Below are 24,676 nucleotides of genomic sequence, written 5' to 3'. Positions count from 1 at the left end.
ATGTTTATCATTTTTAATTTTCATATCTCTTGAATGTTATTTGGGGATCATTTTCTAATTTTTTGAAGTATATTCTTTGGAAGTTTCTTTAGAACAGGTCTATTGGTGGTAAATTTCCCAAGAGCCTGTTTACCTATAAACATTTTTTTTCTCTTTGTTCTTAGGCAGTAGTTTTGCTGGATACCCATATCTAGGTTAACAATAGTCATTTGCTCTTAGCACCTTGTATATCTTATTCCACTGTCTTCTGGCTTCCATTGTTGTTGAGTGGACATCTGTTATTCTAATTGTCTGTTGTTCCTTTGTAGGTGATCTGTCCTTTCTCTGGCTGCTTTCAAGATCTCTTTGTCTTTGATGTTCTACAGTTTCACTACGATGTGTCTAGGCGTGGGTTTCCTTTTATTTTTCCTATTTGGTATATGTTGTATAAAAATATTTAAAATAAAATATTTCACATTATCAAATAAATGTTCATCACAGAAAATTTGGTAAAACAAATCATTGTAATACCTGCTGATAAATTAGAAAATAATCAAATAGTATAGAGAAATTTAAAATAAAAAAACAACATTCCTGCCTTGGCCGGTGTTGCTCAGGGGTGGAGTGTTGGCCCACAGATCAAAGGATCTCGAGTTCGATTCCCAGTAAGGGGCATGTACCTGGGCTGCAGATTTGTTCCCTGATCCCAGCTGGGGTACGTGTGAGAGACAATCAGTTGATGTGTCTCTCAATCTCTGTTTCTCTCTCTCTCCCCCTCCATCCTCTCTTTCTCTTTCCCCATCCCTCCCTCCTTCCCACTCTCTCTAAAAAATGTAATATATATATATATATATATATATATATATATATATATATGTAAAAAATATTCTTGGATGAGGATTAACAAAAGCAAAAAAGGGCAACATTTCTTTTTCATTCTTCTCCACCTGATCTTCTCTAGAGGCCACTGCTTTTGAATGACTGTTTTATGACTTTAATTTTCTCCATGTTTGTAATAATTTGCTTATACCAGTTCCTTAATTCACCAACTATAAGATGGTATCTTTTGATTTCTTTATATATCAGGATCTAACTCACTTTTCCCTCTCTCTAAGCCCATACAGTAAAATCACTATTTTTAGTTATTTACTGGTTACTTTTGTAATGTTAGGAAGTATAACTAAATATCTATATTTTGTCTGATTAACTATATTTCAGTATGTTTTGACTCCCCAATTCCAGTACATTTTGACTCCTAAGAAATAAGGATATTTATGTTCTTTAATTCTTATATACTTTTTTCTCCCATCTTTTCAACTTTCTCACCTCACAATTGCATTTACATTTTTTTCTGTTTCCTAAGTAACACTACCATTCTTTTTAGATTGCTCTAAAAATTGAGAACCAATAAGCATTTCTATTATTAAGACTATATAAATATTACTTATTACGGGGCCAAATTAAAATTTTATTCTACAGTTCTTTGTTTAGGGGTTCCCTAGAGTCGTTTATTTTTCCCCCTTTTGGTAATTTTTTTGTTTTCCTTCGTTCTTCACCTCCCCCCCCCGCCCCCCTTTTTGCATTGCCTGCCTGTATTATAGCCTTAAGATCTATCATTTTAAACCATTAAACTTTGGGTTTTCCTTTTTTCTTAGGTACCTTCCTACTAAAGCAATTGTTCTCTTTTGCTCATCTGACTGGTTGCTCTCTAGGTCTGCCTCAAGGATATCATACCCGGATATATTTTCCTCGTTTGCTCTGCATTTCCTGGGTCCCACTTTGTCTTCTCAGTATATTCTATTTTGTCACTACATCGTGAAGAAACTTAAAATGTATGGGAGATAAATTTTCTGAGTGCTTAGAAATCTAAAGTGTTCAAAGGAGCATGTCTGAGATAGTGTTTCCTCTCCTTGAAATATGTTCTTTCAGATGTCCACATAGTTCGTTCAAAAGTCATCTCTGTGAGGCCTTCCCCAGCCCCACATTCCCTAACTCACCTTTCTATGCTCTCTTTTTCTCCATAGGACTTATTGCCACTTATATATTTTATATTTTCATAATTTAGATATTTTTACCCAGACTTAGGATTTTAAATATGTATCATCAACATAAACTATGTTATATATATATATATATTTATTTTTAGTTATTGATTTTATAGAGAGTTGGTAGGGGTAGAGACATACATCAACTTTGTTGTTCCAGCTGGAACCGGTTTGGCTCAGTGGATAGAGCGTCGGCTTGCGGACTGAAAGGTCCCAGGTTCGATTCCGGTCAAGGGCATGTACCTGGGTTGCAGGCACATCCCCAGTAGGAGATGTGCAGGAGGCAGCTGATCGATGTTTCTCTCTCATCGATGTTTCTAACTCTCTATCTCTCTCCCTTCCTCTCTGTAAAAAATCAATAAAATATATTTAAAAAAAAAACACACAAACAAACTTTGTTGTTCCAATTATATATGCATTCATTGGTTGCTTCTTGTATGTGCCTGACTGGAGATTGAACCCTCAACCTTGGTGTATCAGGGTGATGCTCTAACCAACTGAGCTACCTGGCCAGGGCTAAACTATGTTATATATATATATATGTATTTAAATATGTTTTTATTTATTTCAGAGAGAGGAAGAGAGAGGAGAGAGAGAGACATCAGTGATGAATCATTGATTGGGTGCTTTCTGCACGTCCCCTACTGGGTATTGAGCCTGACACCCAGGCCTGTGCCCTGAGCGGGAATCAATCCAACCATGACCTCCTGGTTCATAGGTCAACTCTCAACCACTGAGTCACACTAGCTGGGCTTACCAAATATGTTCTCCCTTCCCAACCAGACTATAAGCTCTTTTACTAGGGATTTGTGTTGGTTGTTCATGTCTTTTACTGAGTACCCAGAACAGTGCATGGCATGTATAAGAGCTCAGGAAATATTTATGTCCCTCTTGCGTTGCCTCTGACTTGAAGTTCTCCCAGGGTCTCATTTGGCTTTTCTGCTCTGCCCCATAGCCAGTATTTGTATGTATATTTTCCATTTCCCAGGGGTGGTTGAAATCTCATCTGCTATGATCCCCTCTCAAAGCCCATCTTTAAATCAGTGATCTCTGTATTTTTTACCATACAATTTTTTATATACTAAAATAATTTCTTGGTGCTTATACTCAATATACGTATTTTATTTACATTTACACCCGCTATTATTAGTATGTATGTTAGAACATGTAAAAAATAGAACTCTGAGAAGGATAGAGATGATAAATATTTCTACTGTGATAGAATTTCTGATATTTTCTTCCTACATTTTATTGGATTATCTTAGAAACCCAGTTTGGAATCCATTGCTGTATGTTGAAGACTTGTGCCCTTTAAGTTTCTTCCTTCCTTTTCATGGACTCTCCAGAGGAGAGCCTATGATACTTGATCTATCATGTTGGACTAGAAGCACTTAGTTTTAGTGTAGAGGAGGTTTATGTTAAGAGAAAACAAGGGAAATCCCCCTGTGTTCTGTCCACAGTCTTCCTCAGAGGTAAGCACTGCACCCAAACTAGTTTGATGTGCTATCTGTAGTCTTCCTGGCTTTTTAAAAATGTATATACATGTTCACTTTCTGTATCAAGTAGAATTACATGTATATTTGTATGCATGCACATATATGTGTATATAAAATAGGAGTTATACCATGTGAATTTCTCTAACGTTTATTCCACTTAATGTATCATGAAGTATAAGGTAGTGACTGTGACTGATATATGGATTCAGGGAGCCTGATTGTTTAGGTGTTAATCCAGGCTCTGCCACTTACTAGCTGACATTAACCTTTCAAGGTTCCAGTTTCCTTAAAATATGTAAACTTCCTCTGCTGATGGATATTTACATTGGAATCTCTAGAAGGATCTTTGCTTACTTTGCATTCTAAAGTTGGTCTAGGTACAATGGGTGACAACAAGAAGCTTCAAATGGACTTTTTTTAGCTACCTTGTTTCCCTGTGACTCATCTCTGCTTTTCTCATTGAAGTGTGTTTGCTACCCTCCAGTGAACCACCTGGTTTGCAGGTGGCACACAGCTCTTCCTAATGTGTGCTATAGGTGTCATCCATAAGCTAGTGCTCTTAAAAAATTCTCTGTGGCCGAAACCGGTTTGGCTCAGTGGATGGAGCATCGGCCTGCGGACTGAGGGATCCCAGGTTCGATTCCGGTCAGGGGCATATGCCTGGGTTGCAGGCACATCCCCAGTGGGAGATGTGCAGGAGGCAGCTGATCGATGTTTCTCTCCCATCGATGTTTCTAACTCTCTCTCTCTCTCCCTTCCTCTCTGTAAAAAATCAATGAAATATATTTAAAAAAAAAAATTCTCTGTGAATCCAAAGCCTTGTAAATTTTGAAAATTATTTTCTATCCAAAGATTTTGAAGAGTTAGGTTAACTTACAGATATAATAGAGAAATGAATAAAGGTTATTATATAAACTTAAGCATTTTTACTTTATTCTGTTATTGTGTTACTAGAGGCCCGGTGCACGAAAATTCGTGCACTGGGGGCGGGGGGAGGGAAGGGTCTCTCAGCTTGGCCTGTGCCCACTCAGGGGAGGTCCACCTGCCAGCTTAGGCCCGTGGGGAGCAGGCCTAAGCCACAGTCAGACATCCTTAGCACTGCTGTGGAGGCGGGAGAGGCTCCCTCCACTGTAGCTGCACTGGCCAGCCACCAGTCAGCTTCTGGCTGAGCGGCACTCCCCCTATAGAAGTGCACTGACCACTGGGGGGCAGTTGCTGCACTGAGCGTCTGCCCCTGGTGATCAGTGCGCATCATAGCAACTGGTCATTCCTGGTAGTTCTAGGGTCAATTTGCATATTACCCTTTTATTATATAGGATTGTGAACAATATCTAGCTGAGAAACCAAAGGCTACAATTATTTATAAGAATTACTCTTTTGCCCAGCCTGTGTGGCTCAGTGTTTGAATGTTGACCTATGAACCAGGAGGTCGGTTTGAGTCCCTGTCAGGGCACATGCCCGGGTTGTGGGCTCCATCCTCAGTAGGTGTCATGCAGGAGGCAGCCAGCCAATGACTCATTCATCATTGATGTTTCTCTCTCTCTCTCTCCTCCCTTCCTCTCTGAGATCAATAAAAATATATTAAAAACAAAAAAAGAATTATTCTTTTAGAGAGGCACTGGGTAATCGTGTTCACCATCTTGTATCTTCATATTTTAAATTGGTGATACTCCCAAATTGACCTATAAATATAACTCAGTGTTTTAAAATTCCTGCTTGTTTTTTGCAGAAATTGGCAAAATGTTCCTAATATTGATATGGAGATGAAAAGGACCTAAATAGCTAAAACTATTGAAAAATAATAAAGTCGAAGGACTTAGATTTCCCAATTTCAAAACTTGCTACAGACTTACAGTAATTAAAACTGGTACTCTCATAAGGTATAACAAAGACCAATGGAATCAAATTGAGAATCCAGAAATGGACCAATATATTTATGATCAATTGGTTTTCAACAAGTATATCAAGACAATTCAGTGGGGGAAAGAATAATCTTTTTCAACAGGTAGTGTTGGACTGCTGGAAATCCACATGCAAAAGAAAGAAGTAGGGTCCTTCACTACTACATATATAAATTTTTAACTTAAAATGAATCAAAGACCTAAATGTAAGAGCTAAAATTATAGAACTCTTGGGAGAAAAAATAGGTGTAAATTTATAAGTAAGCTTGGTTTAGTCAGGCAATGGTTTCTTAGATATGGCACCAAAAGTCAAAGAAACTAGATCAATTGGATTTGATCAAAGTTTAAAATTTTTGTGTTTCAAGAAAATGAAAAGACAACCCACAGAATGGAAGAAAACCACATATCTAATAATGTTTTAGCATCAAACCAAGGCAAAGTCTCTATTTCCCCCTATCCTTAAATTTCTACCATTTCATATCAGTGCATTGAATTCCATTATCACCACATATTTTTCGAGAGATTTGTGTGTGATCATGAGTCCAATAACCCTCCCTGCCTTCTGTCTACAAAGGAAATGCTAGATACAGTCCTTTACCATTTTTAAGGGAAGAAACTGAAGATACTAGATTAAACACTAAATAATCTGAAGCTTAAAAACTATTATTTAATAGATGTCAGGACAAAATTATACTTAATTCACATTATATCCCAGAATAAAGTATGTTGTTATATTTTTTAATTTATATCCCAAACCTTCAGTGCTCCTTGTCATGAGGTTAATAGAAAAATTCTTTGTGTGTCATATGTCTGTTTTTAGCCAATCAGAAGCCAGAATTCTCTTGTATGTAATAATAGGGCTTATTGTTTGGAGAGGAGCTATAAAGTAGGACTTTTGAGTTTTGACTACAGGAATATAGAATCCTGTCTTTTTAGTTACAGGTTTAAAAATGTTATTCATTCTTAATGCTTCTTAAAGTAAAAGCCTTTAATTACTACTTTTACTTTTGATGAAACAATTTAATGGGCTTCAAAGGAAAATATATTAAAAATAGGAGGGAGAGAGAATTTTATGAATATGTCTTCAAGGTTTTCTTCATCTTTACCGATTTTCGTCTCACCTGAGCCAATTGACTTAGGTTCTGTAACAAGTTCCTCTTGTTCACTGAATGAGCTAGACAATATTTCCCATCTTTTAAGGAAAATATCAACTGATATCAATGAAATTAAAGAAATGAAAACAGCAATGTTGACAGCGGAAGCAAATCTTTTTGATCTAAAAGTTAGAGTGTCACAGAATGAAGCAAAAATTTCGTCTTTGGAGGTTAAAATGAATGAATATTCAACATCAACAGCTGAATGCGACAGAGAGTTCAAAGGTCTTCAAGAGGAAGTAGATTTTGAGTCACAGTCAAGGACTACTGATGTAAAAATAATTGGCTTCCTTAGCAACATTGAGAAAGGTAAATTCTTAATATGATAGCTTCTAGGTACCCACGGCGCTATATATTTTCCTGTAACCTGACTAGTTCTCATACAGAGAGGCAGCATGTCACAAAGAGCTTGAAAGTTTTCGTGGACCTTTAATGACAAAATTGGACCGTGCATGATTTAACGTAGAAGTTTAGAACTTAACCAGAATTCCGTCCTCTCTAATGGATCTCTCTGAAATTATGTCCTGAAAAGATAGGTGAGCATAGAGAGATGAAGCAAAAGTTGACATATGAGAAAACGGTCCCTTTTTTTTGTATCTATCTTGGGATTTTTTTTTAAATGTTAAGACCTGTTGTATTTTAATTGGAAGAGCATTTTTTTCCTGTAACCTAATCCGTGTCAGTTTCTCAGGCTGCCCTTTAGGAATGCTGGCTTGACCAAATGACATCTGTCTTTCATTTTCAGGTCAGCTCCTTGGGATTTACTGTATTTTTACCATGATAATTTTGGAAGGAATTAACTTTTATTTTGGCACACCACTACAGGATAATGTAACATATTATAAAAGAAAATAGCTGATACAATTTTGAATTGAGCATAGCTTTTACAGTTTAAAAACCCTTTTAATGAAAATGGTAGTTGGCAGTTCCATGTTTTCGCTGAGTGAGTAAAGGCTATCCTTGTGAAGTGGCCAGTAGTACATACACTAAAAGTTAGCATGCAGGCACCTAATATTTCAGTGTGTGGAACCCTATCAATCACATCCCTTTGTATGCTGTACTGTGTGATGCTTTTGTAGCAAGTCTGCAAGCGAGTGAGGACCTAATATAGGCTGTGCATTGGACAGGGAGGCTTGGAGAAAGAAGTGTGACAGCCTCGCATCCCTCAGAGCGTTTACCCTCCAATTGAAGATAGAGACAGTTAGTGCTGTGTCAGTGCTGTATGTGTTTTGCAGTGTAACTATGAGCCTGTTTCTAGCCGAGCATCTTCTGGGAAATCCAAGTGGTTATTTTCATGCTTTGGTAGGACCTGGACAGTAGAGCTGAGAATTTTACTTGTTCAGTGTTCTCTTTATATCCATCCAAGCCTGTAGTCAGTCTTTTGGGCACTCTCTAACCAGATAACTCTGGAGTGTTTTGTTTTGTAATTCCAGGGGTGGGTGGAGTGAGTCATAATGGAGAGAGCCAGGTGATGGAGAGAGATGCCTCTTATGTTGACCTTGCAGTTGGCAGTTGCCTGTCTCCCATGGTGCAAGCTGTGGGTCCTTGCAGCACCTCCCTTTGGCTTTTCTACCTTTTCACCTTTATCTCCAGTCCAGGAAAACCAGCCTCCAGAGGGAGAGCCAGGAATGTACATTGCTGTTTCTGGTTTAATCCTGAGTACAGGTTTTTGTCTTAAAGACCTTTGGTCTAGAAATATTAGTAAATTGTATTATTTAAACTTTTATTTTTAAGACTTTAAGAACCCAGAAAGATTATTTGGGGCTTAATTTCTGGGACATAAACATGCTGGTATTGTGTTTTAAGCTTAGTTAAGTTTTAAAATATATATTCTAGGAACTCAGCAGAGGCCGTTACTGTCCCGGCTGCAAATTGATCCAGTCATGGCAGAAACTCTGCAGATCAGTCCAGGTTGGTAATCATGTTAAGTTTTCAGTGTAATCGGGCATTTTTTAGTTGCTATTTTCATTACACTTCATTTAATGTGCCTTGTGTTTCTTAGATCCTGCCCTAAGGTGCTATATTTAGGTCTGAAAATACTTTAGGGGCAGGTGACAAGATCTGCATTTTCTTTGTTACATGTGTTTGTATTTTTCACCTCATTCAAAACCTTTCTTCCATTGCTGCCATTTTACGTAGGACCCTGGAATTTGTTGGCTGCTCACTTCCCTGCTCTAGGGATGACTAGTGTCCCTACCCTACCCTCCTCTCTGCCCAACTTTTGCCAGGCCCTGCTGCTGTAGTTTCCCTGCCTGTTGAACCAGTCTTTAGACTCTCATTGCCAGGGACACACCAAGGACTTGTGGTTGTTAGACCCACTGGAACTTACCTTGAGGCTCTCCCACCCCAACACACGCCATGGCTACTTCAGGACTGGGGCTAGTGCCTTATTTATGTCTGTTGCCAGTGCCCTTGCCAGATGCATGTGGAATCCCTCATGTCTGCTGAAAAAATGATGGGAGCCATTGACACCTGCAAACTTAAAATCAGAAGTCTTATTTTCTCCACTTCCTTCTGTCTCCCCCAAACCTGCTCTTCACTAGAAGCTCTGGTGCCTTGACCCTCTGCTTCTCTGCCCCTAACCAAATTTTCTTCCCCGTGATCGGGACTCCACAGTCACCACCTGTATTACCTGACCTTGCCATGGCCTTTTGTGCTTGTCTTCTCTGAGGGTTACATCCCACCCACATGCCAGCTCCTAACCTGCTGATGAGCAGTTTGTTATCACCACACTCGTGTCACTTCAGTTTCTGCCTCTCTTATGGCTTCTCCCTTCTACCTATAAAAGGGGTTAGAAATTCTCCGGTCTTGATTTTCCACTTATCTCCCAACATCCTATCCTGCTTTCTACAAGGGCATTTTCCTTCAAATGTTTGGCAGCTGAAGTCTGTGTATGTAGTATCCGCTTAATCAACCCTCACACATTCGTTTTGTTTCCTTTAGTTTTTATATTTATCCATGGTGCCCATACAGTTTGAATCATCAAGTAGTTCTAGTAGGCTTATGAATGACTACATCCTTCGCTTACCTCCTATAATTTTTTAAATTGATTTTAGAGAGGGAAGTAAGGGTTGGGTGGTGGGGGGAGAAACATTGATGAGAAAGAGACATCAATCGGTTGCTTCCCATACACACCAGGACCAGGGATTGAACGCTAAACCTAGGTATGTGCCCTGACCAGGAATCAAACCCATGACCTTCTGGTACATGGGACAACGCTCCAACCAATGCCACACCAGCAAGGGCTCTACAATTTTTTAATTTTATTTCTGAGAGCCATTTTATTTGTGCATCTTTCTCCACCACCCCCCCCCCCTTTTTTTTCCATACTGGTTTTGTTTCATGTATGCAGTACTTTCTCCTATTTCTCTGAGGATATTGAGGTAGTTTCTGACTTTTTTTTTGTCTTTTATCCAGTTGTTCATTTTGATCACTGTCTTTTGTGAAAGTGGTTTTCTTTTTTTTTTTTTTTTTTTTTTTTTTTTTTTTTTTTTTTTTTGAATTTTTATTTTTTATTTTTTTTTTTAAGTTTTTGTTTTTTTTTTTTTTTTAATTAAATCTTTATTGTTCAGATTATTACATTTGTTCCTCTTTTTTCCCCCCCATAACTCCCCTCCTCCCAGTTCCCGCCCCACCCTCCGCCCTCACTCCCCACCCACTGTCCTCATCCATAGGTGCACGATTTTTGTCCAGTCTCTTCCCGCATCTCCCACACCCCTTTCCCCCCCAAGAATAGTCAGTCCATTCCCTTTCTATGTCCCTGATTCTATTATAATCAACAGTTCATTCTGTTCATCGGATTATTTATTCACTTGATTCTTAGATTCACTTGTTGATAGATGCATATTTGTTGTTCATAATTTGTATCTTTACCTTTTTCTTCCTCTTCCTCTTCTTAAAGGATACCTTTCAGCATTTCATATAATCCTGGTTTGGTGGTGATGAACTCCTTTAGCTTTTCCTTATCTGTGAAGCTCTTTATCTGACCTTCAATTCTGAATGATAGCTTTGCTGGATAAAGTAATCTTGGTTGTAGGTTCTTGGTGTTCATCACTTTGAATATTTCTTGCCACTCCCTTCTGGCCTGCAAAGTTTCTGTTGAGAAATCAGCTGACAGTCGTATGGGTATTCCCTTGTAGGTAACTGAGTTTCTTTCTCTTGCTGTTTTTAAGATTCTCTCTTTGTCTTTTGCTCTTGGCATTTTAATTATGATGTGTCTTGGTGTGGTCCTCTTTGGATTCCTTTTGTTTGGGGTTCTCCGCGCTTCTTGGACCTGTAAGTCCATTTCTTTCACCAGGTGAGGGAAGTTTTCTGTCATTATTTCTTCAAATAGGTTTTCAATATCTTGCTCTCTCTCATCTTCTGGCACCCCTATAATTCTGATGTTGGTACGCTTGAAGCTGTCCCAGAGGCTCCTTACACTATCCTCGCATTTTTGGATTCTTTTTTCATTTTGCTTTTCCGGTTGGGTGTTTTTTGCTTCCTCGCATTTCAAATCATTGACTTGATTCTTGCGCTCCTCTGTTCTGCTGCCGGGAGTCTGTATAATATTCTTTATTTCAGTCAGTGTATGCTTAATTTCTAGTTGGTTCCCCAATATAACATCGAGGGTCTCATTAGTTTTCTTGTAGATCTCATTAAGTTTATCGGCGGCTTCTAAACAGTTCTTGAGAGACCTTAAAAGTGTGGTTCTGAACTCTAGATCTTCCATTGACAATTTTGTCCTGTTTCTTTGTCTCTGCATTTTGTTATGCTTCCTTGGTGCACCCCCTAGTGGCCTTTGTGTGCAGTCTTGTAGCTAATTCCAGGGAGGGTTTGCCCTCCAGGCCAAGTGGCTATGAGAATCAGCTGTGTCAGCAGTGAGAGAACTTCTGTCCTCTAGGGAGGTACTAATCTGGCGTTTGCCTGAGGCTATCCGGCAAATGCCTCTGTGCAGGGCTTGGGCGGGGCTGGCCGCACAGGATCAACAGGGTGGGCCAGAGAGAGCAGTTATGGCCGCTCTCAGTCCTGTCCCCAGGGGCTCTGCCTCTCTGAGTCCCAGCAATGGCTGCAAAGCTCGGAGGGAAAGCTGCACTCGCTCTGACCAAAGCCAGGCAGTCCCGCTTCTCCCGTTTGAGTCTGGGTCCCTAAAGACTCGCCCGGATCTGGAGCTCAGAGTCTGCGACTCCCTCCGGATTGAAAACGCCAACCGCACCCTCCGCCGCCAGCCCGCTCCGCGCGCGCACTCCGCACCTCAGAATTTGACTTCAGCACTGCGCCTCCTCTGAGTGTCCGTGTGCGTTTCTCTTTACTCCTAGTTGTAGGACTTCCACTCAGCCAGCGTTCCAGTGGTTCTGGGTGATGTCCCTCTGTCTTTTAGTTTCACTTTTGAAGTAGTTGTTCAAAGCAGCAAACTCCGGCGTTAACCTATGCCGCCATCTTGGTTCTCTGAAAGTGGTTTTCTTCAGATGTCTGCAGGCCCTTGGTAGGCTTAGATTTAAGAGTGGGCACTTAGAAAGCTGTTGGTGCTCTGGGTTAATTGGCTGGGGTGTGGGCTTTGGACCTCGCATAGGAACACAGATCTGCAGTGGAGTGTGATGTGTCTTGCTATCTTGGGGCACCCTGATGTCGGTTTTTAGGCCTTTCCTGTAGGCTGGTCAGCTTCTCTAAAGAAAGACCTTTCAAGTAATGGACTGGCTGGGAGCCAAGTGGGAAAGGGAACTGGGGAAGGCACCTCAGCATAAATCACTACAGAATGTTTACCTTAACAAGCCCCTCCATGGTTTCTGAATGGTGGTGCTTTCAACCTGGCTGGCATCCCTTGGTGCAGAGACCCTTCTGCTTTTAGCTCAAAAATCTATAAAGCGATACTTTCTCCAAGGGAGAAACTGGTCAGAGGAAACCTGCTTTTAACAGTTTTAATAGTATGCATTTAGTTCATGGTGCAGCACCTTTCTGTCGGAAACCAGGGAGCTTCATCCATAGGTGTCTCCCATGGTGACTAGTGAGAAAGTGGACCTCCAGTTATTGCAGATGTCTTCAGTAGAGAGGTAGGGGAATAGAAACGAGAATTTAGGAAGAACTAACTGTGCTTGAAATGGACACTGGAGCCACGTCTGTTCTGCCCATCCCTAGAATTCCAAGGTCCCCTATTTCTCAACCGCTGGAGAGAGTCTTGGGATCCATGCTGGTTGGCTTCATTATTGGCTTCAGACTCAGCTTTTGAAGATCTACTGAATTGGTTTCTCACTTCCGAAGTGTGGTTGTATCTCCTTTCACAATCATTTTCTTGGCGGGTTTTTTAAAAATTAACCCTTTATTGATATTTTAGTGGCGTTTCAGGAGGAAACAGAACACCTGGGTCAGACGCCTGTGTTCTTCACCCAGATGTCACTATTCCATCTGTCTGGTTCGCCTCGACCTGGGCTGCTCACATTAGTCCTGCAGAGGCGACCAGTGGCTGTGTGGGTGCAGCGCTCCTTTTTCAGTGTCCACTTCCTAAACTGTAGCTTACGACACTTGAATTCTGTTTTCTTCCATCTCTGATCCATTGGCTCCCAGGACTTTCCTGTCCTCCTACTAATTCCTTTTCATTCTCCTTTATCAACTCCTTTCCTCGTCTACTGCCCTTTAAAATGTTAACTTTACCCTGTGTCCTGCCCTCAGTGTTATTTTCATCTCCTATATTCTCCCAAGATGCAAAGTAGTAGAGCCTCTTTGCCTCAGAAAAGTGCAGGGTGGTGAGAAGGAATGCTGCCGCCCTCGGACTAACTTCTGGACTCTGCCTTTGCTGGCATGAGGCTTCGGATCACCTGTGGTCTCGGGTCACTTGTGGTCTCTGACGTGCAGATCCATGAGAAGACAGCAGCACTCCGTGTGTACACTTTATTAAACATTCTTATTTCACCTTCACTTTTGACTCTGCTTCTCTTATTTGTCTCCCCACCCCCAGTGGTCTGATCTGAATTTTCAACTTCTTTCCTGAACATGTGAGAGCCCCACAACACTTCAAACTAAATAAACCTAAAACTGATATTTATCTTTGCCCTCTTCTATTTTTTATTAACATTTATTGGGGCAACATTGGTTAATAAAATTATACAGGAAAGGGCAAAAATAGATTTACTGTTGTGAGTATGTGAAACACAGTTTATTCTTGTACTAGTATTATTTTTTAAAATGTATTTTTATTGATTTCAGAGAGGAAGAGGGAGAGAGAGAAAACATCAATGATGAGAGAGAATCATTGATTGGCTGCCTCCTGCACACCCGCTACTGGGGTTTGAGCCCGAAACCCTGGGTATGTGCCCCTGACTGGAATCGAACCCAGGACCCTTCAGTCCACAGGCCAATGCTCTATTCACTGAACCAAAACAGCTAGGGCATTATTTATAAGTTGTATAATTTTCCATACGAACACCTGTAAACTTCCTTTTGCCCCACCCTTTGGAGGTTTCAAGTGTTCAATTGTGTAATACATCTTCCGTATATTGCATTGTGTGCCCATCACCCCAAGTCAGGTCTCTCCTTCCATCACCACTTATCCCCACCTTATCCTCTTCTACCTCTTCCCACTCTCCTTTCCTTCTGGTAACCAGTATGTTTTTGTCTGTGTCTAGAGTTTTTATGTCTTGTTGGTTGGTTGGTTGGTTTCAGTTTTATATCCCACATATGCATGAAATCATATGGTGGTTGACTTTTTCCATTTGACTTCATGTTGCAAGTGGCAGTATTTATCTTTTCTACGTCTGAGGAGTAGTATTCCAATGTATATATGTATCTCATCTTCTTTATCCAGTCATCTATCGAAGAACCCTCTAGTTGTTTCCATGTCTTGGCCACAAGCCTTTTCCCCCTTTTAAATTGGCTCTTTCTCATGTCCTCTATTTCCTGCATCAAGTTCCTCTTCCTCCTGCTTTCATTCATACACCTGTCTTTACCAGTCTCTGCTGCACTGGCAGGGACGACAGGCATGCCTCCTACTTGGCATAGTAGGTGAAAATGCACCTGCTGTGAGCTGCTGGTGCTCATGGGAGGGTGTTAGACTAGGAAAAGGGGATGAGACTTTTAACTTGGAGCCTCAACATCACTCCTGGGCAACAGCCTCATAACCGAGATATAGGACTCTAATCCATCTGACCACTGTTCCTTTTTTCCTGAAAACCAGTTTAAACATGTGACCTCCCTACTTAGAAACCTCTCTGGGTTACTTACTACTTCTGGACCAGAATTTAAACTCCTTTATGCCTCAGCCTCTTCCTTGCCACTCATCTGCTTAGCCCACCACACACAGCCCTCCAGCATACCACAATCTCACTGCCTCAAATCCCTGTGCTCCTAATGAGGAAAGCCCTGCCTTTCTCCATGCGGTGTCCTCTCTTCTCCAGCACTTTCCTTCCTAGTGTATTCCTGCTCATCCCTTTAGTACCTGTTGTACTTGTTCCTCCTCTGTAAGCCTTTCTTCTCCCAGTTGGAGGAGGTTCTGGACTCTTCCAACCTGCTTACACCCCTTTTAGGTCACTTTTTGGGGCATACGGTTCTGAAATATTTTTGTGTGTACCTAGCCCAGTATTCTCAGCAGTTCACTTTTTTCAGGGAATGAACATGAACGAATAGTCCGAATTTTGGTCTCTGTTATTTGCCTGTTAACTGTGGAGCTCATTAACTCGAGTCAGTTGACTCCATATTGATAGGTCAGCCATCTCCACTAGGGCTTGGTGTATTTTATAAAGTGTTGGGCCTAAGATGATGTTGCTGATGATGTGAGCTCTACTTATTTGCATTGAAGGTCATTGTGTTCCTTGCTGTATTTTTTAAAATGTCTATTCATCTTAAAATTCTCTCGTATAGTGGTCTTTAAAATCGGGCGGAAATTATGACAGCTGAATTCTTATCATTAGAATGTGTTCATTTCACTAACTGATACTGTGCAAAATGAACAAAACAGGTTTTAGAATGCTTTTTACACAATCTTTGTATCATCGTTCTAGGAAACATTAGGGCTCTTTATTCTCCATGTTTTTAGGAAGTATTGTGTTTAAAAGTAAGTTCATATTGTTAGTATCCCATTAGATGCCTCATGTAAGAACCTTTCCATACTGTAGGCAAGGAGTGTTCTAGAATCCCTTGGTTATATGCTGGAAGAGGGAAAGAATGCTTCTTTGGAAAGATGTTTGACACAGAATTGCAGCCCTGTTCTGAGTAGAACCATTGTGATTTTCCTTTGAAAATAATTACAAATATATATTAAAAACTTGACAGTCTTCTCACGTGTGTGATGTTGGGAATGAAGGTATATTCAAAAGTAAACATTTGTGGCCAATTTCTTTGGCTCAGATTACTATGACATGGAATCCCTGGTCTATGCAGACACAAGATCATTTATTCTGAAGAAGCCAAAGCTGTCTGAGGAAATAGTAGTGGCATCAAACCAAGAGTCGGGGATGAAGACCGCAGATACCCTTCGGGTACTTTCAGGACACCTTATGCAGACACGGTAGATGGTTTCTTTTTTTTGTGTAGCTAATTTGTGTTCATTAGATGGGCAGTGCAGGATAACCGCCAGTTTACACTTCCCTCCACCCCATCCTGGTGCTCAGTGTAGAGTGCTTTGACTCAATAGTTAGGCCACGTATATAGTAAGCCAAAATCAGGTTTCAAATATTCCAGTTCATCTTTCTTGTTCGGAAATCCATTATCCTGCAAAATAAGTCAGCGTATGATTTAATGTTAATAAGATTCTTTTCTTTATGTGCATCCAGGAAATGAGATTTTAAAGGCCAGGTGATCAAAATCAGGAAATCTCTCCAGAGTTAGCCAGTTGGGTTGGGATGATCCTTCCCTTAGAAAATTAAAAGTTCTAACAGACATACAGATAATAAAATTAGTGTAAATGTAGACTGCTGGCTATTGTGCTGTGTGCATGGATGCTGACTTCTCAGTATATTTCCATGTGACCCTATGAGGATCAGATGGACAGAGGGGGTTAGGGTTGAGGAGAAATTGGCTTTAGCCCCGGGGGCGCTGGTAATGACACAGTGATGGGCCGCAGCCAGTGTGTGGTAGCAGGAATCCCACGGAGGCTGTACCTGCAAGTTCTTTAAAGTCTTTTTTTTTTTTTAACTGAAGAAACCACAGCAAGTAAGGGAGTGATAGTTCTGCTAAACAGCAGGTTAGGAGGCTCAGCTTTATGTGTTCGTTTCCCTAATTCTATGGTATTTTCTATCTATCTGGCAGAGATCTTGTACAACCAGATAAACCTGCAAGTCCCAAGTTTATAGTGACGCTGGATGGTGTTCCCAGCCCCCCAGGATACATGTCAGATCAAGAGGAGGACATGTGCTTTGAAGGAATGAAACCTGTAAACCAAACTGCAGCCTCAAACCAGGGACTCAGAGGTCTCCTCCACCCACAGCAGTTGCAGTTGATGAGCAGGCAGCTTGATGACCCCAATGGTAGCTTTGCACACGGTGTGTTGAGAGCTCAGCCTTTCCCTCTTAGGGTGCTGGTATTGAGAAGGAAATCTTTGACATGTTTCTCTGTCTTGAATGAATACTGGTTGGAGGCCTTGCTTTTGTTTATTCCTCAGTAGTGGCCTTTATTTTTTTCAGACAGAACAACCAGTTAAATTTGAGACTGTCTGTCCTGTGAATGTTGGCTGTCATTTAGGTACTAACATGGTATTCAGCCATGGAAGCCAAAAAATGCCTTTTATTCATGTCAGAGAATGACCATCATTCTTAATTTCTGTTTGCCTTTTTCTGAAAAAGAAACTGTACTGGCTACTTTCCTCTTTTACCAGCATTAGTCTCTTCTATAATTAACTTGCTAGAAAAATGAATTTGAATTTTGATGCTATTTCTCCTTCAGTGAAATTCTCTTGAGTGAAGTTTCTCACCTAGCAGTCAAAATAGTTCTTGGACGCTTAGAAAAGATCTTATGTTTAAATTAATATTTAAGCATAGTATTTAGAAGTCAGATCAACTCATTTCAGATAGTGACATGCTTTTAGGCAGATGAGCCTTTCTTAGGGCTTTTCACTGGATACCAGTGGCAGGTACAGCTACTGATCATTGTCACTCAGGATAGAGAATAACCATGCTCTTCAGACCTCACATTCCTAGAAACACCTACTTTGACAGGGGAGGCAATTACTACATTTTTAAAAAATAGGTTTTTAATGATTTTAGAGAGAGAGGAAGGGAGAGAAAGATAGACAAACATCGATGAGAGAGAAACATCAACAGGTGGCCCCCTGCACAGTTCCCACTGGGGATTGAAGCCGCAACCCAGCCATGTGCCCTGACTTGGAATTGAACCACCGACCTCTTGGTGCATGGGTTGACATTTAACCATTCAACCACACCAGCCGGCCAGTTACTGAATCTTAATAGTATCAAAGAAAAAAATGGGTTGTGAAATTTTTCCAGAGTAAAATTTCTTTGCAGATACATGAAAATATATTAAATGGTTTTTTAGTAGCTAAAAAATATAATAGTCCTTAGGGGGAGATATGAGTAAGTGAAGAGATAGCGCTATTATCTTGAACTGAATGAGGCAGTAATATAGTGTTACGGTTTTGATTGGTGGCAGAAGCTGAAAACAACCCTATTCAAAGGAGGAAAGGTTTTAAAATGGAAACAAAGATGGTAAGAACTGCAAGTTGGGCACTGCATATTTCTTGACCTTATATATTTTGTCTAAAATAAGAGAAAATTCTGGTGCTTTTGCTACTTTGGTTTTCAATTTGGCAGCTTAAATATTTATATGTTAGGGTCCAGTTTCATTTAAATGTAGATGTCTGTCAAGCTTTATTGGAATATATGTCATCGGCGACACACACACCAGTGGCTCTTATGGAGACAGCTGTGCTGCGTGGTGAGCCTCCTTCACCGTCACTCTGATCTGGGACTCTTGGTGTATTACGCTGAGAGACTCCTGAATAGCAGTCACAAAGAGGCTGGGGTCTCTCTTGCTCTCCCCCTCTGAGCAGGGAGTTTGAAACTTTGTCATTGCTTTTGGTGGCTTTTTGTCCAGTTTCCAGGATGCTACCGACAGCAGCAGCCGTTTGAAGTCACCCCGACTGGCCATTATATAGCAGTCCAGATTTTATAGTTTGAAGCAAAAAGTGAATTTGCCTCTTAAAATGTAAACAGGAAAAGTTTTAATAGCTTATGAAGTAAATGTTAGGGAAAACCAGAGTCATGACCTTCGTATATATGGTTTAACATTGCTCTCAGGAAGATACAGTGTCCTTGTGCAGTATTTAACCTCTTTAACATGCTTGTGAGTTGCCACTTATTCCACTTTGCAGCAGCCTGCGATGAGTATTCTGTTAACTTCTCATTTGGCCTGGGTTTCCACACAGATACCATAGTCTAAAACAGTGGTTCTCAACCTTCTGGCCCTTTAAATACAGTTCCTCATGTTGTGACCCAACCATAAAATTATTTTCGTTGCTACTTCATAACTAATGTTGCTACTGTTATGAATCGTCATGTAAATATCTGATATGCAGGATGGTCTTAGGCGACCCCTGTGAAAGGGTCGTTCGACCGCCAAAGGGGTCACGACCCACAGGTTGAGAACCGCTGGTCTAAAGAATGTTCTTTAGGAGGAAGGTCAGACAGACAAATCTCTGCAAAGCTGACACAAAAATCATTTAAATTTGGAGAAAATCCTCTGGCCCTACCAGATTTTACTTAAGACTAGGGATACTTTTTATCCTGGAGATAAATAATTACTTTAAGTAGCCTGGAAAATTTATATGTCAGGCATAGTCATAATAGCGCTGATGGTCTTCCTAACGGGTTTAGGACTGGCTGTGTGTGCCTTGTTATCCTATAATGAAGACGGAAGTCGGGTCACTGTATTGTTAAGTTTTGATTGTTACCTGTTTTGCATTCTTGTTTTCATTTAATCATAAAATTAAGGAAGACATTATTTCCTCTGTGTAAATGAGGAACCTGACATTCAGAGATGTTAGCACTTGCCCAGTGTCTACCTTCTCTGCTAGTAAGTTACAGAGCCAAATTTGAACAGCTCTGTAAGAGATGTAGTTTAAGTGATATCTGCTTTCACAAACATGAATATGAACAATAATAGGTAATACCCATGGTGCTATTGGGAAGGAGGGTTGGATGTGTTGGACCAGAAGTTGGTAGGTAGCTCATGATAGCTACCAGGTGTAACTTTATTTGGTTTATTCTGTTTTGAATTTGAATTAGTTGCCAGCATTTAAAATGTAAATGTCATGTAAAAAGGTTTTTGGCTTACCGAATCAGGAGACAGTCTGGCAACATGGTCCCACTTTCTGAAGTCACAATAATTGACATTGTAATTGGACAGAATCTGGTGAGTGGTATGGCAGAGAGTGTGCCATCTGATGGTGTGTGCACTGGTCTCTTTCCCACCCGTTTGCTCCACGAGGAGACTGACCGCCATGGTGATCTCACATCCAGCCAGGCACACTCCGTTAGGTAATCTACTGGGCCCCTGCAGATAATGACATTTGTGACCCATTTTAGGCAAAAGTCTTTCCTCACTTTGAAGACATTGCTGAATTTATCACTTGGACTTAGAAAACTGGGTATTCCTCAGTGAGTTGGAATATTTTTGTATTGGGACCACTGGTGAACTTGCCTGAATGAGAATTCGTTCACATTTTTTATCAACTTGTGTTTTCAATCTGCATTTCATTTTATTGACTCTCTACTTGACATTCTTCCCTCTTTTATATTTGATCAGCTCTGAAATATTTTTGAGAATTGGAGTTTTTTGTGAGAACTTTGGCCCTAGTTGCAGCATCACTGTTCACTTACTTCCACAATGCAAACTAGCCTACTTCCTGGATCGTTTACAGCATTCTGTTACAGTGTCGGTCAGATTACTTTGACTCATTTATTTCATATGACTATGGACATAGAAGATAACGATTTTAAGACTGGGTTTTGAGGGAAATTTATTAGAAGAAGTGCCGTGTACTGAATTGATCATAATTAATGTATACTTTTAATTCCTCTCCCTTTGTAGCTGAGATGAGTGAACTGAATGTGGCACAGAAGCCAGAAAAACTTTTGGAGCGCTGCAAGTACTGGCCTGCCTGCAAAAACGGGGATGAATGTGCTTACCACCACCCGATTTCACCTTGCAAGTGAGTAGCAGCGAACCATTTCTGGTCTTCAGGTTAATTTCTATATCTGATCACATATTTAGTTTTTTTTTGTGTTTTTTTTTAAGGCCAAGTTTGAGTTTTGTAACTAAATTCATTGACACTTAACCACGGTCCTGCCCTGAACAGCATATGTGTGTGTAGCAGGGGGTGGGGTGTGGGTGTGGGGGTCGGGGTGTGTGTGTGTGTGTGTGTGTGTGTGTGTGTGTGTGTGTGTGTGTAGGTGTAGGGATGGGGAGATGGGAGGTGGCTTCTTTGTGCCTCAGACCTATGAGATACCGAAATTCTGGGTTTTATTCCAGATTCTGTACATTTAAGGAGGTGGGTATGTAATAACTATCCCAGTTTGTATGCATTGTGTTCATCCATACATACACAAATGTTAAGGCGTTGAGGAAAAACTATATAATAGGTAATGAGAAAATATTTTGGACTTGGGTATAATTTTTCCTAACCAGCTGGCTGTTTAAATGGAATGACCTTTGAGGGATGACTTTTACATTTTGTTTTTGGCCCATAGGTAGAATCTCTCCATGTTTTAATTTCAGGAGCTTTTGATATGAGAATAACATGGATGTATAAATAGGGAGATCGTGGGACAAGTACTCTTTTTGGTAGCACAATCCCTTGTATAAATATTGTGCTCACTATAGTGTTTACTTCATAAAATATATAAACATAGACTTTAATAATTAAGTGGTGTGATTCTCATTATCACCAAAAACTCTTTTACCCTTCATGTGGTTTGGCTGGAGTTGAAAAACTGTTATTATCCCAGGCTTTGGAATAGATAGTTGTGTCCTGTTGATGTATGGCCTCACTTAAAAATGGAGTTTCCTTCTCTTGTTACTTTTTGTTTCTGAAAACAAGTAGTGATGGAATGAGTATAAGGAGCCCCTCTACAAAAAAACGAATGCATTCAGAAGATTAAATGTGAATAATATGCTTTTTTTTTTTATAGGGCTTTCCCCAATTGTAAATTTGCTGAAAAATGTTTGTTTGTGCATCCAAATTGTAAATATGATGCAAAATGTACTAAGCCAGATTGTCCCTTCACTCATATGAATAGAAGAATTCCAATACTGCCTCCAAAACCAGGTTAGTGACTTTGTGCACTACTACTTTTGGGTAAAATAAAATTAAAAAAAATTAAAAATGACATTTTGTGAAAGGAATAGTTTCAAAATTGTAGCAGAATCAATTAAAGTAACGAGTCTCCAAAGAGGAAGTGCATGCATACTATAGTATTCTTACGTATTTTTATCTTCACTAATGAATATATATGTCTCATCATTCATTATATTTTAATTTTAAAATGGTTCCCATAAAAACATCAGAATGCATTAAAAATTATTTTGCCAAATAAATTTGATCAATGTTTGTCCTCATTTTTGTCAGCAGTTATAACAGCAACACCATCTTCTAGTAGTCAGCTCTGCCGTTACTTCCCTGCTTGTAAGAAAATGGAATGTCCCTTCTATCATCCAAAAGTAAGAACCTTTTTTTCCCTTTATTGATTAAGGTATTACATATGTGTCCTTATCCCCCTATTTCCCCTTCCCCACCCCCATTCATGCCCTCACCCCACTGGTGTCTGTGTCCATTGGTTAGGTTTATATGCATGCATACAAAGTCCTTTGGTTGATCTCTCCCCTTTACCCCCACCCATTTTCCCAAAACTGAATTTAGTGATAACTTTTTAGTTGTGAGACCTGGAAGATCACTAGCAAATTGAGATTGAGTATCTTCCTCACCTCCTTTAGCTTATTTTTTGTTAGAGTTAAGTTGAAGGTCTTTAAGATCTTTAAGTTATTCCTTGGTATCACCCAGCCTGTTTTTCTCCCTGGCCAAGTGGTGTGACACTACTGAATGTCAGTCTTCTAAGCTCTCAGGAGGGTAGAGCTCACCTTTGCTGTTTGTTCTTCACTGCCCCTAAGCATGTCGGTGGTTTTTTCTTTCCCTAATGCTGGAACTGAGATGATGACATTAGTAGTCCAGCTTACTGCCATCCAGGCTTGTTCTGATGCTTTTGTCTGTGTACTAAAGACTGGTTGCTGTGTCCTCAGCTGTTTCATTGCTCAGAGTAGTGTCTCCTTTCTGAAATAGCAGCTTGAAGACCATACAGAAGGCCTTCACTTCCCTCCAGTTGCAGTTGGGCATAGCTGAGGGTGCTCAGTGAAGAATGTTAGGGTGTTAGGCAGGGCGTGCAGGGTGATTGTTAAACATTGATTAGAAGTAGTTGATTGTATGCTAAGGTTCTTTTTGAAATTTGGCTTGTTGTTATTCTGTGACTAGGATTGTGTGTGTGTGTGTGTGTGTGTGGGAGGCGGTTATTTTTCAAGGTTTCAGTAGTAATAAAAATTAATGTTACAGACCATATCTCTTGCCCCATTGTTAGGGTGAGCTTGTTAGTGTCACTCTAATTGCCGTTTTTGTCTGTATTAGCTTTGCATATGTTGAAACTGTTCTTATCTCCTTAGCACTGTAGATTTAACACTCAGTGTACAAGACCTGACTGCACGTTTTATCATCCCACCATTACTGTGCCGCCACGACATGCCTTGAAATGGATTCGGCCTCAAACCAGGTAAAGACGAAAATTAGTTTTCCTAATGGCATTTCAAATACAATGGGGCCTTGACTTACGAGTATCCCGACTAACAAGTTTTTCGAGATATGAGCCGTCTCTTTGCTTTGAGTTGTGAGCTAAAATTTGGGTTACGAGCCAGCTTCAGATACCGCACCGATAGTTGGTGCAGCGAACGTCACAGTGAACGCCACAACATCAGCCCAGCATCACGTGTCTCACTCGTTCCCTTTTTGATTTGACATAGGAGTAATTTGAGTTACAAGCTCCATCACGGAACGAATTAAACTCATAAGTCAAGACCCCACTGTACTTTTCTAATATGTAGTTTCTTAAATTTATAAGCACACAAATGTGGAATAAATTATCACTGCTTTTTCTCTGATGTTTAATTTTACATGGGTCCTTTGGAAAAATAATATAGAGTAGAAGCCAATTTTGTTTTATCCAGTAATTGCTTATTTCCCTGAATCATCTCCAGATCAGGTTTCTTTTATAACTTCATCTGCACATACACTAAGGCCTTCAGGAGTTATACTGCTTACAAATCTCATATCAGTTTTCTTAGACATTAGTAATTCAGGGGGGGGGGAGTTTCAGAACATTTTAGTGTGGCCTATAAATTCATGTTATCTTTTATGTACCTTTTAAAATCTGGTATTTGCATCATAATCTGTAGAACGAATATTCATGGTCTGAAGAATCTCAACTTCTTAATTAAGGTATGTGGTATATAGGGATGCGAAGCAGTTAATTAAAAAATTTTTTTTGGTTTTATTCAGTGAATGACAGTCCTACCTGGCAGAAGATCGTGAAGTTTGAAAGTTTCCATCTACTGATGAAAAAGATTCTGTAGAACTTGTCAAATCTTTGAAACTTGGAATATATTGCTTTCATAATATGAAGTTATTGCCTATCTGAAGTACCTAATTTTTCAAGTTTGTACGTTTATTATGTGGTTTTAACATTGGGTGTTTTGTTGTTGTTTGCCTTGTTTTGACTATGGAAAGACAGTTTAAGGAAAAACTGAATTCTATTAAAACACCTGGTGTGTTTGTACACTGCTGTTTTGAGTATCAGCATGTACAACATGGTGATATTGTCAGTACAGATAATCCAGTTTGGGGCTACATGTTTCTGTGAGTGTCTGCGTGTGTGTGCGGGAGCGTGTGTATACAAAGAAATATAGTGAGGGGAACATCCTTATTCCAAAAGTTGGATTGCTACTTTCATCTTTTCCAGGGATTATACAATGTTCATGATCCACTAAAAAAGTGTTGAGGTAGTTTAAATAGTCCATCCTACTTTTTAATTTTAAGTGATTAAGTTTGGCTTCTTAGGTTGTGTGCTGGTTTGGTAAATGGT

General features: G+C 40.0%; 1 protein-coding gene across 10 annotated transcripts in view; it reads left to right on the top strand.

Moving 5' to 3' along the window:
* Nucleotides 1–24,216, top strand: part of ZC3H14 (zinc finger CCCH-type containing 14) — a 42,213-nt gene extending 17,997 nt beyond the window's left edge. For 2 of the 10 annotated variants that reach the window (XM_081111737.1, XM_081111731.1), the window contains 8 exons: nucleotides 8,412–8,486; nucleotides 15,891–16,050; nucleotides 16,791–17,023; nucleotides 20,586–20,706; nucleotides 21,686–21,822; nucleotides 22,123–22,214; nucleotides 23,205–23,311; nucleotides 24,094–24,216. In XM_081111737.1, the coding sequence (XP_080967863.1) occupies nucleotides 8,412–8,486; nucleotides 15,891–16,050; nucleotides 16,791–17,023; nucleotides 20,586–20,706; nucleotides 21,686–21,822; nucleotides 22,123–22,214; nucleotides 23,205–23,311; nucleotides 24,094–24,100 (932 nt within the window). In that variant the 3' untranslated portion in view covers nucleotides 24,101–24,216. The remainder of the gene's footprint in view (nucleotides 1–8,411; nucleotides 8,487–15,890; nucleotides 16,051–16,790; nucleotides 17,024–20,585; nucleotides 20,707–21,685; nucleotides 21,823–22,122; nucleotides 22,215–23,204; nucleotides 23,312–24,093) is intronic. The other 8 variants (XM_081111740.1, XM_081111735.1, XM_081111732.1 and 5 more) reach the window with 6 other exon arrangements.
* Nucleotides 24,217–24,676: the final 460 nt, after the last annotated feature.

This window comes from Myotis nattereri (genome assembly GCF_964212035.1).
Source record: "Myotis nattereri genome assembly, chromosome: 1".
NCBI classification, from domain to species: domain Eukaryota; kingdom Metazoa; phylum Chordata; class Mammalia; order Chiroptera; family Vespertilionidae; genus Myotis; species Myotis nattereri.
Note: the sequence above shows the minus strand (reverse complement) of the source record. Positions and strands in the feature narration are given on the sequence as shown.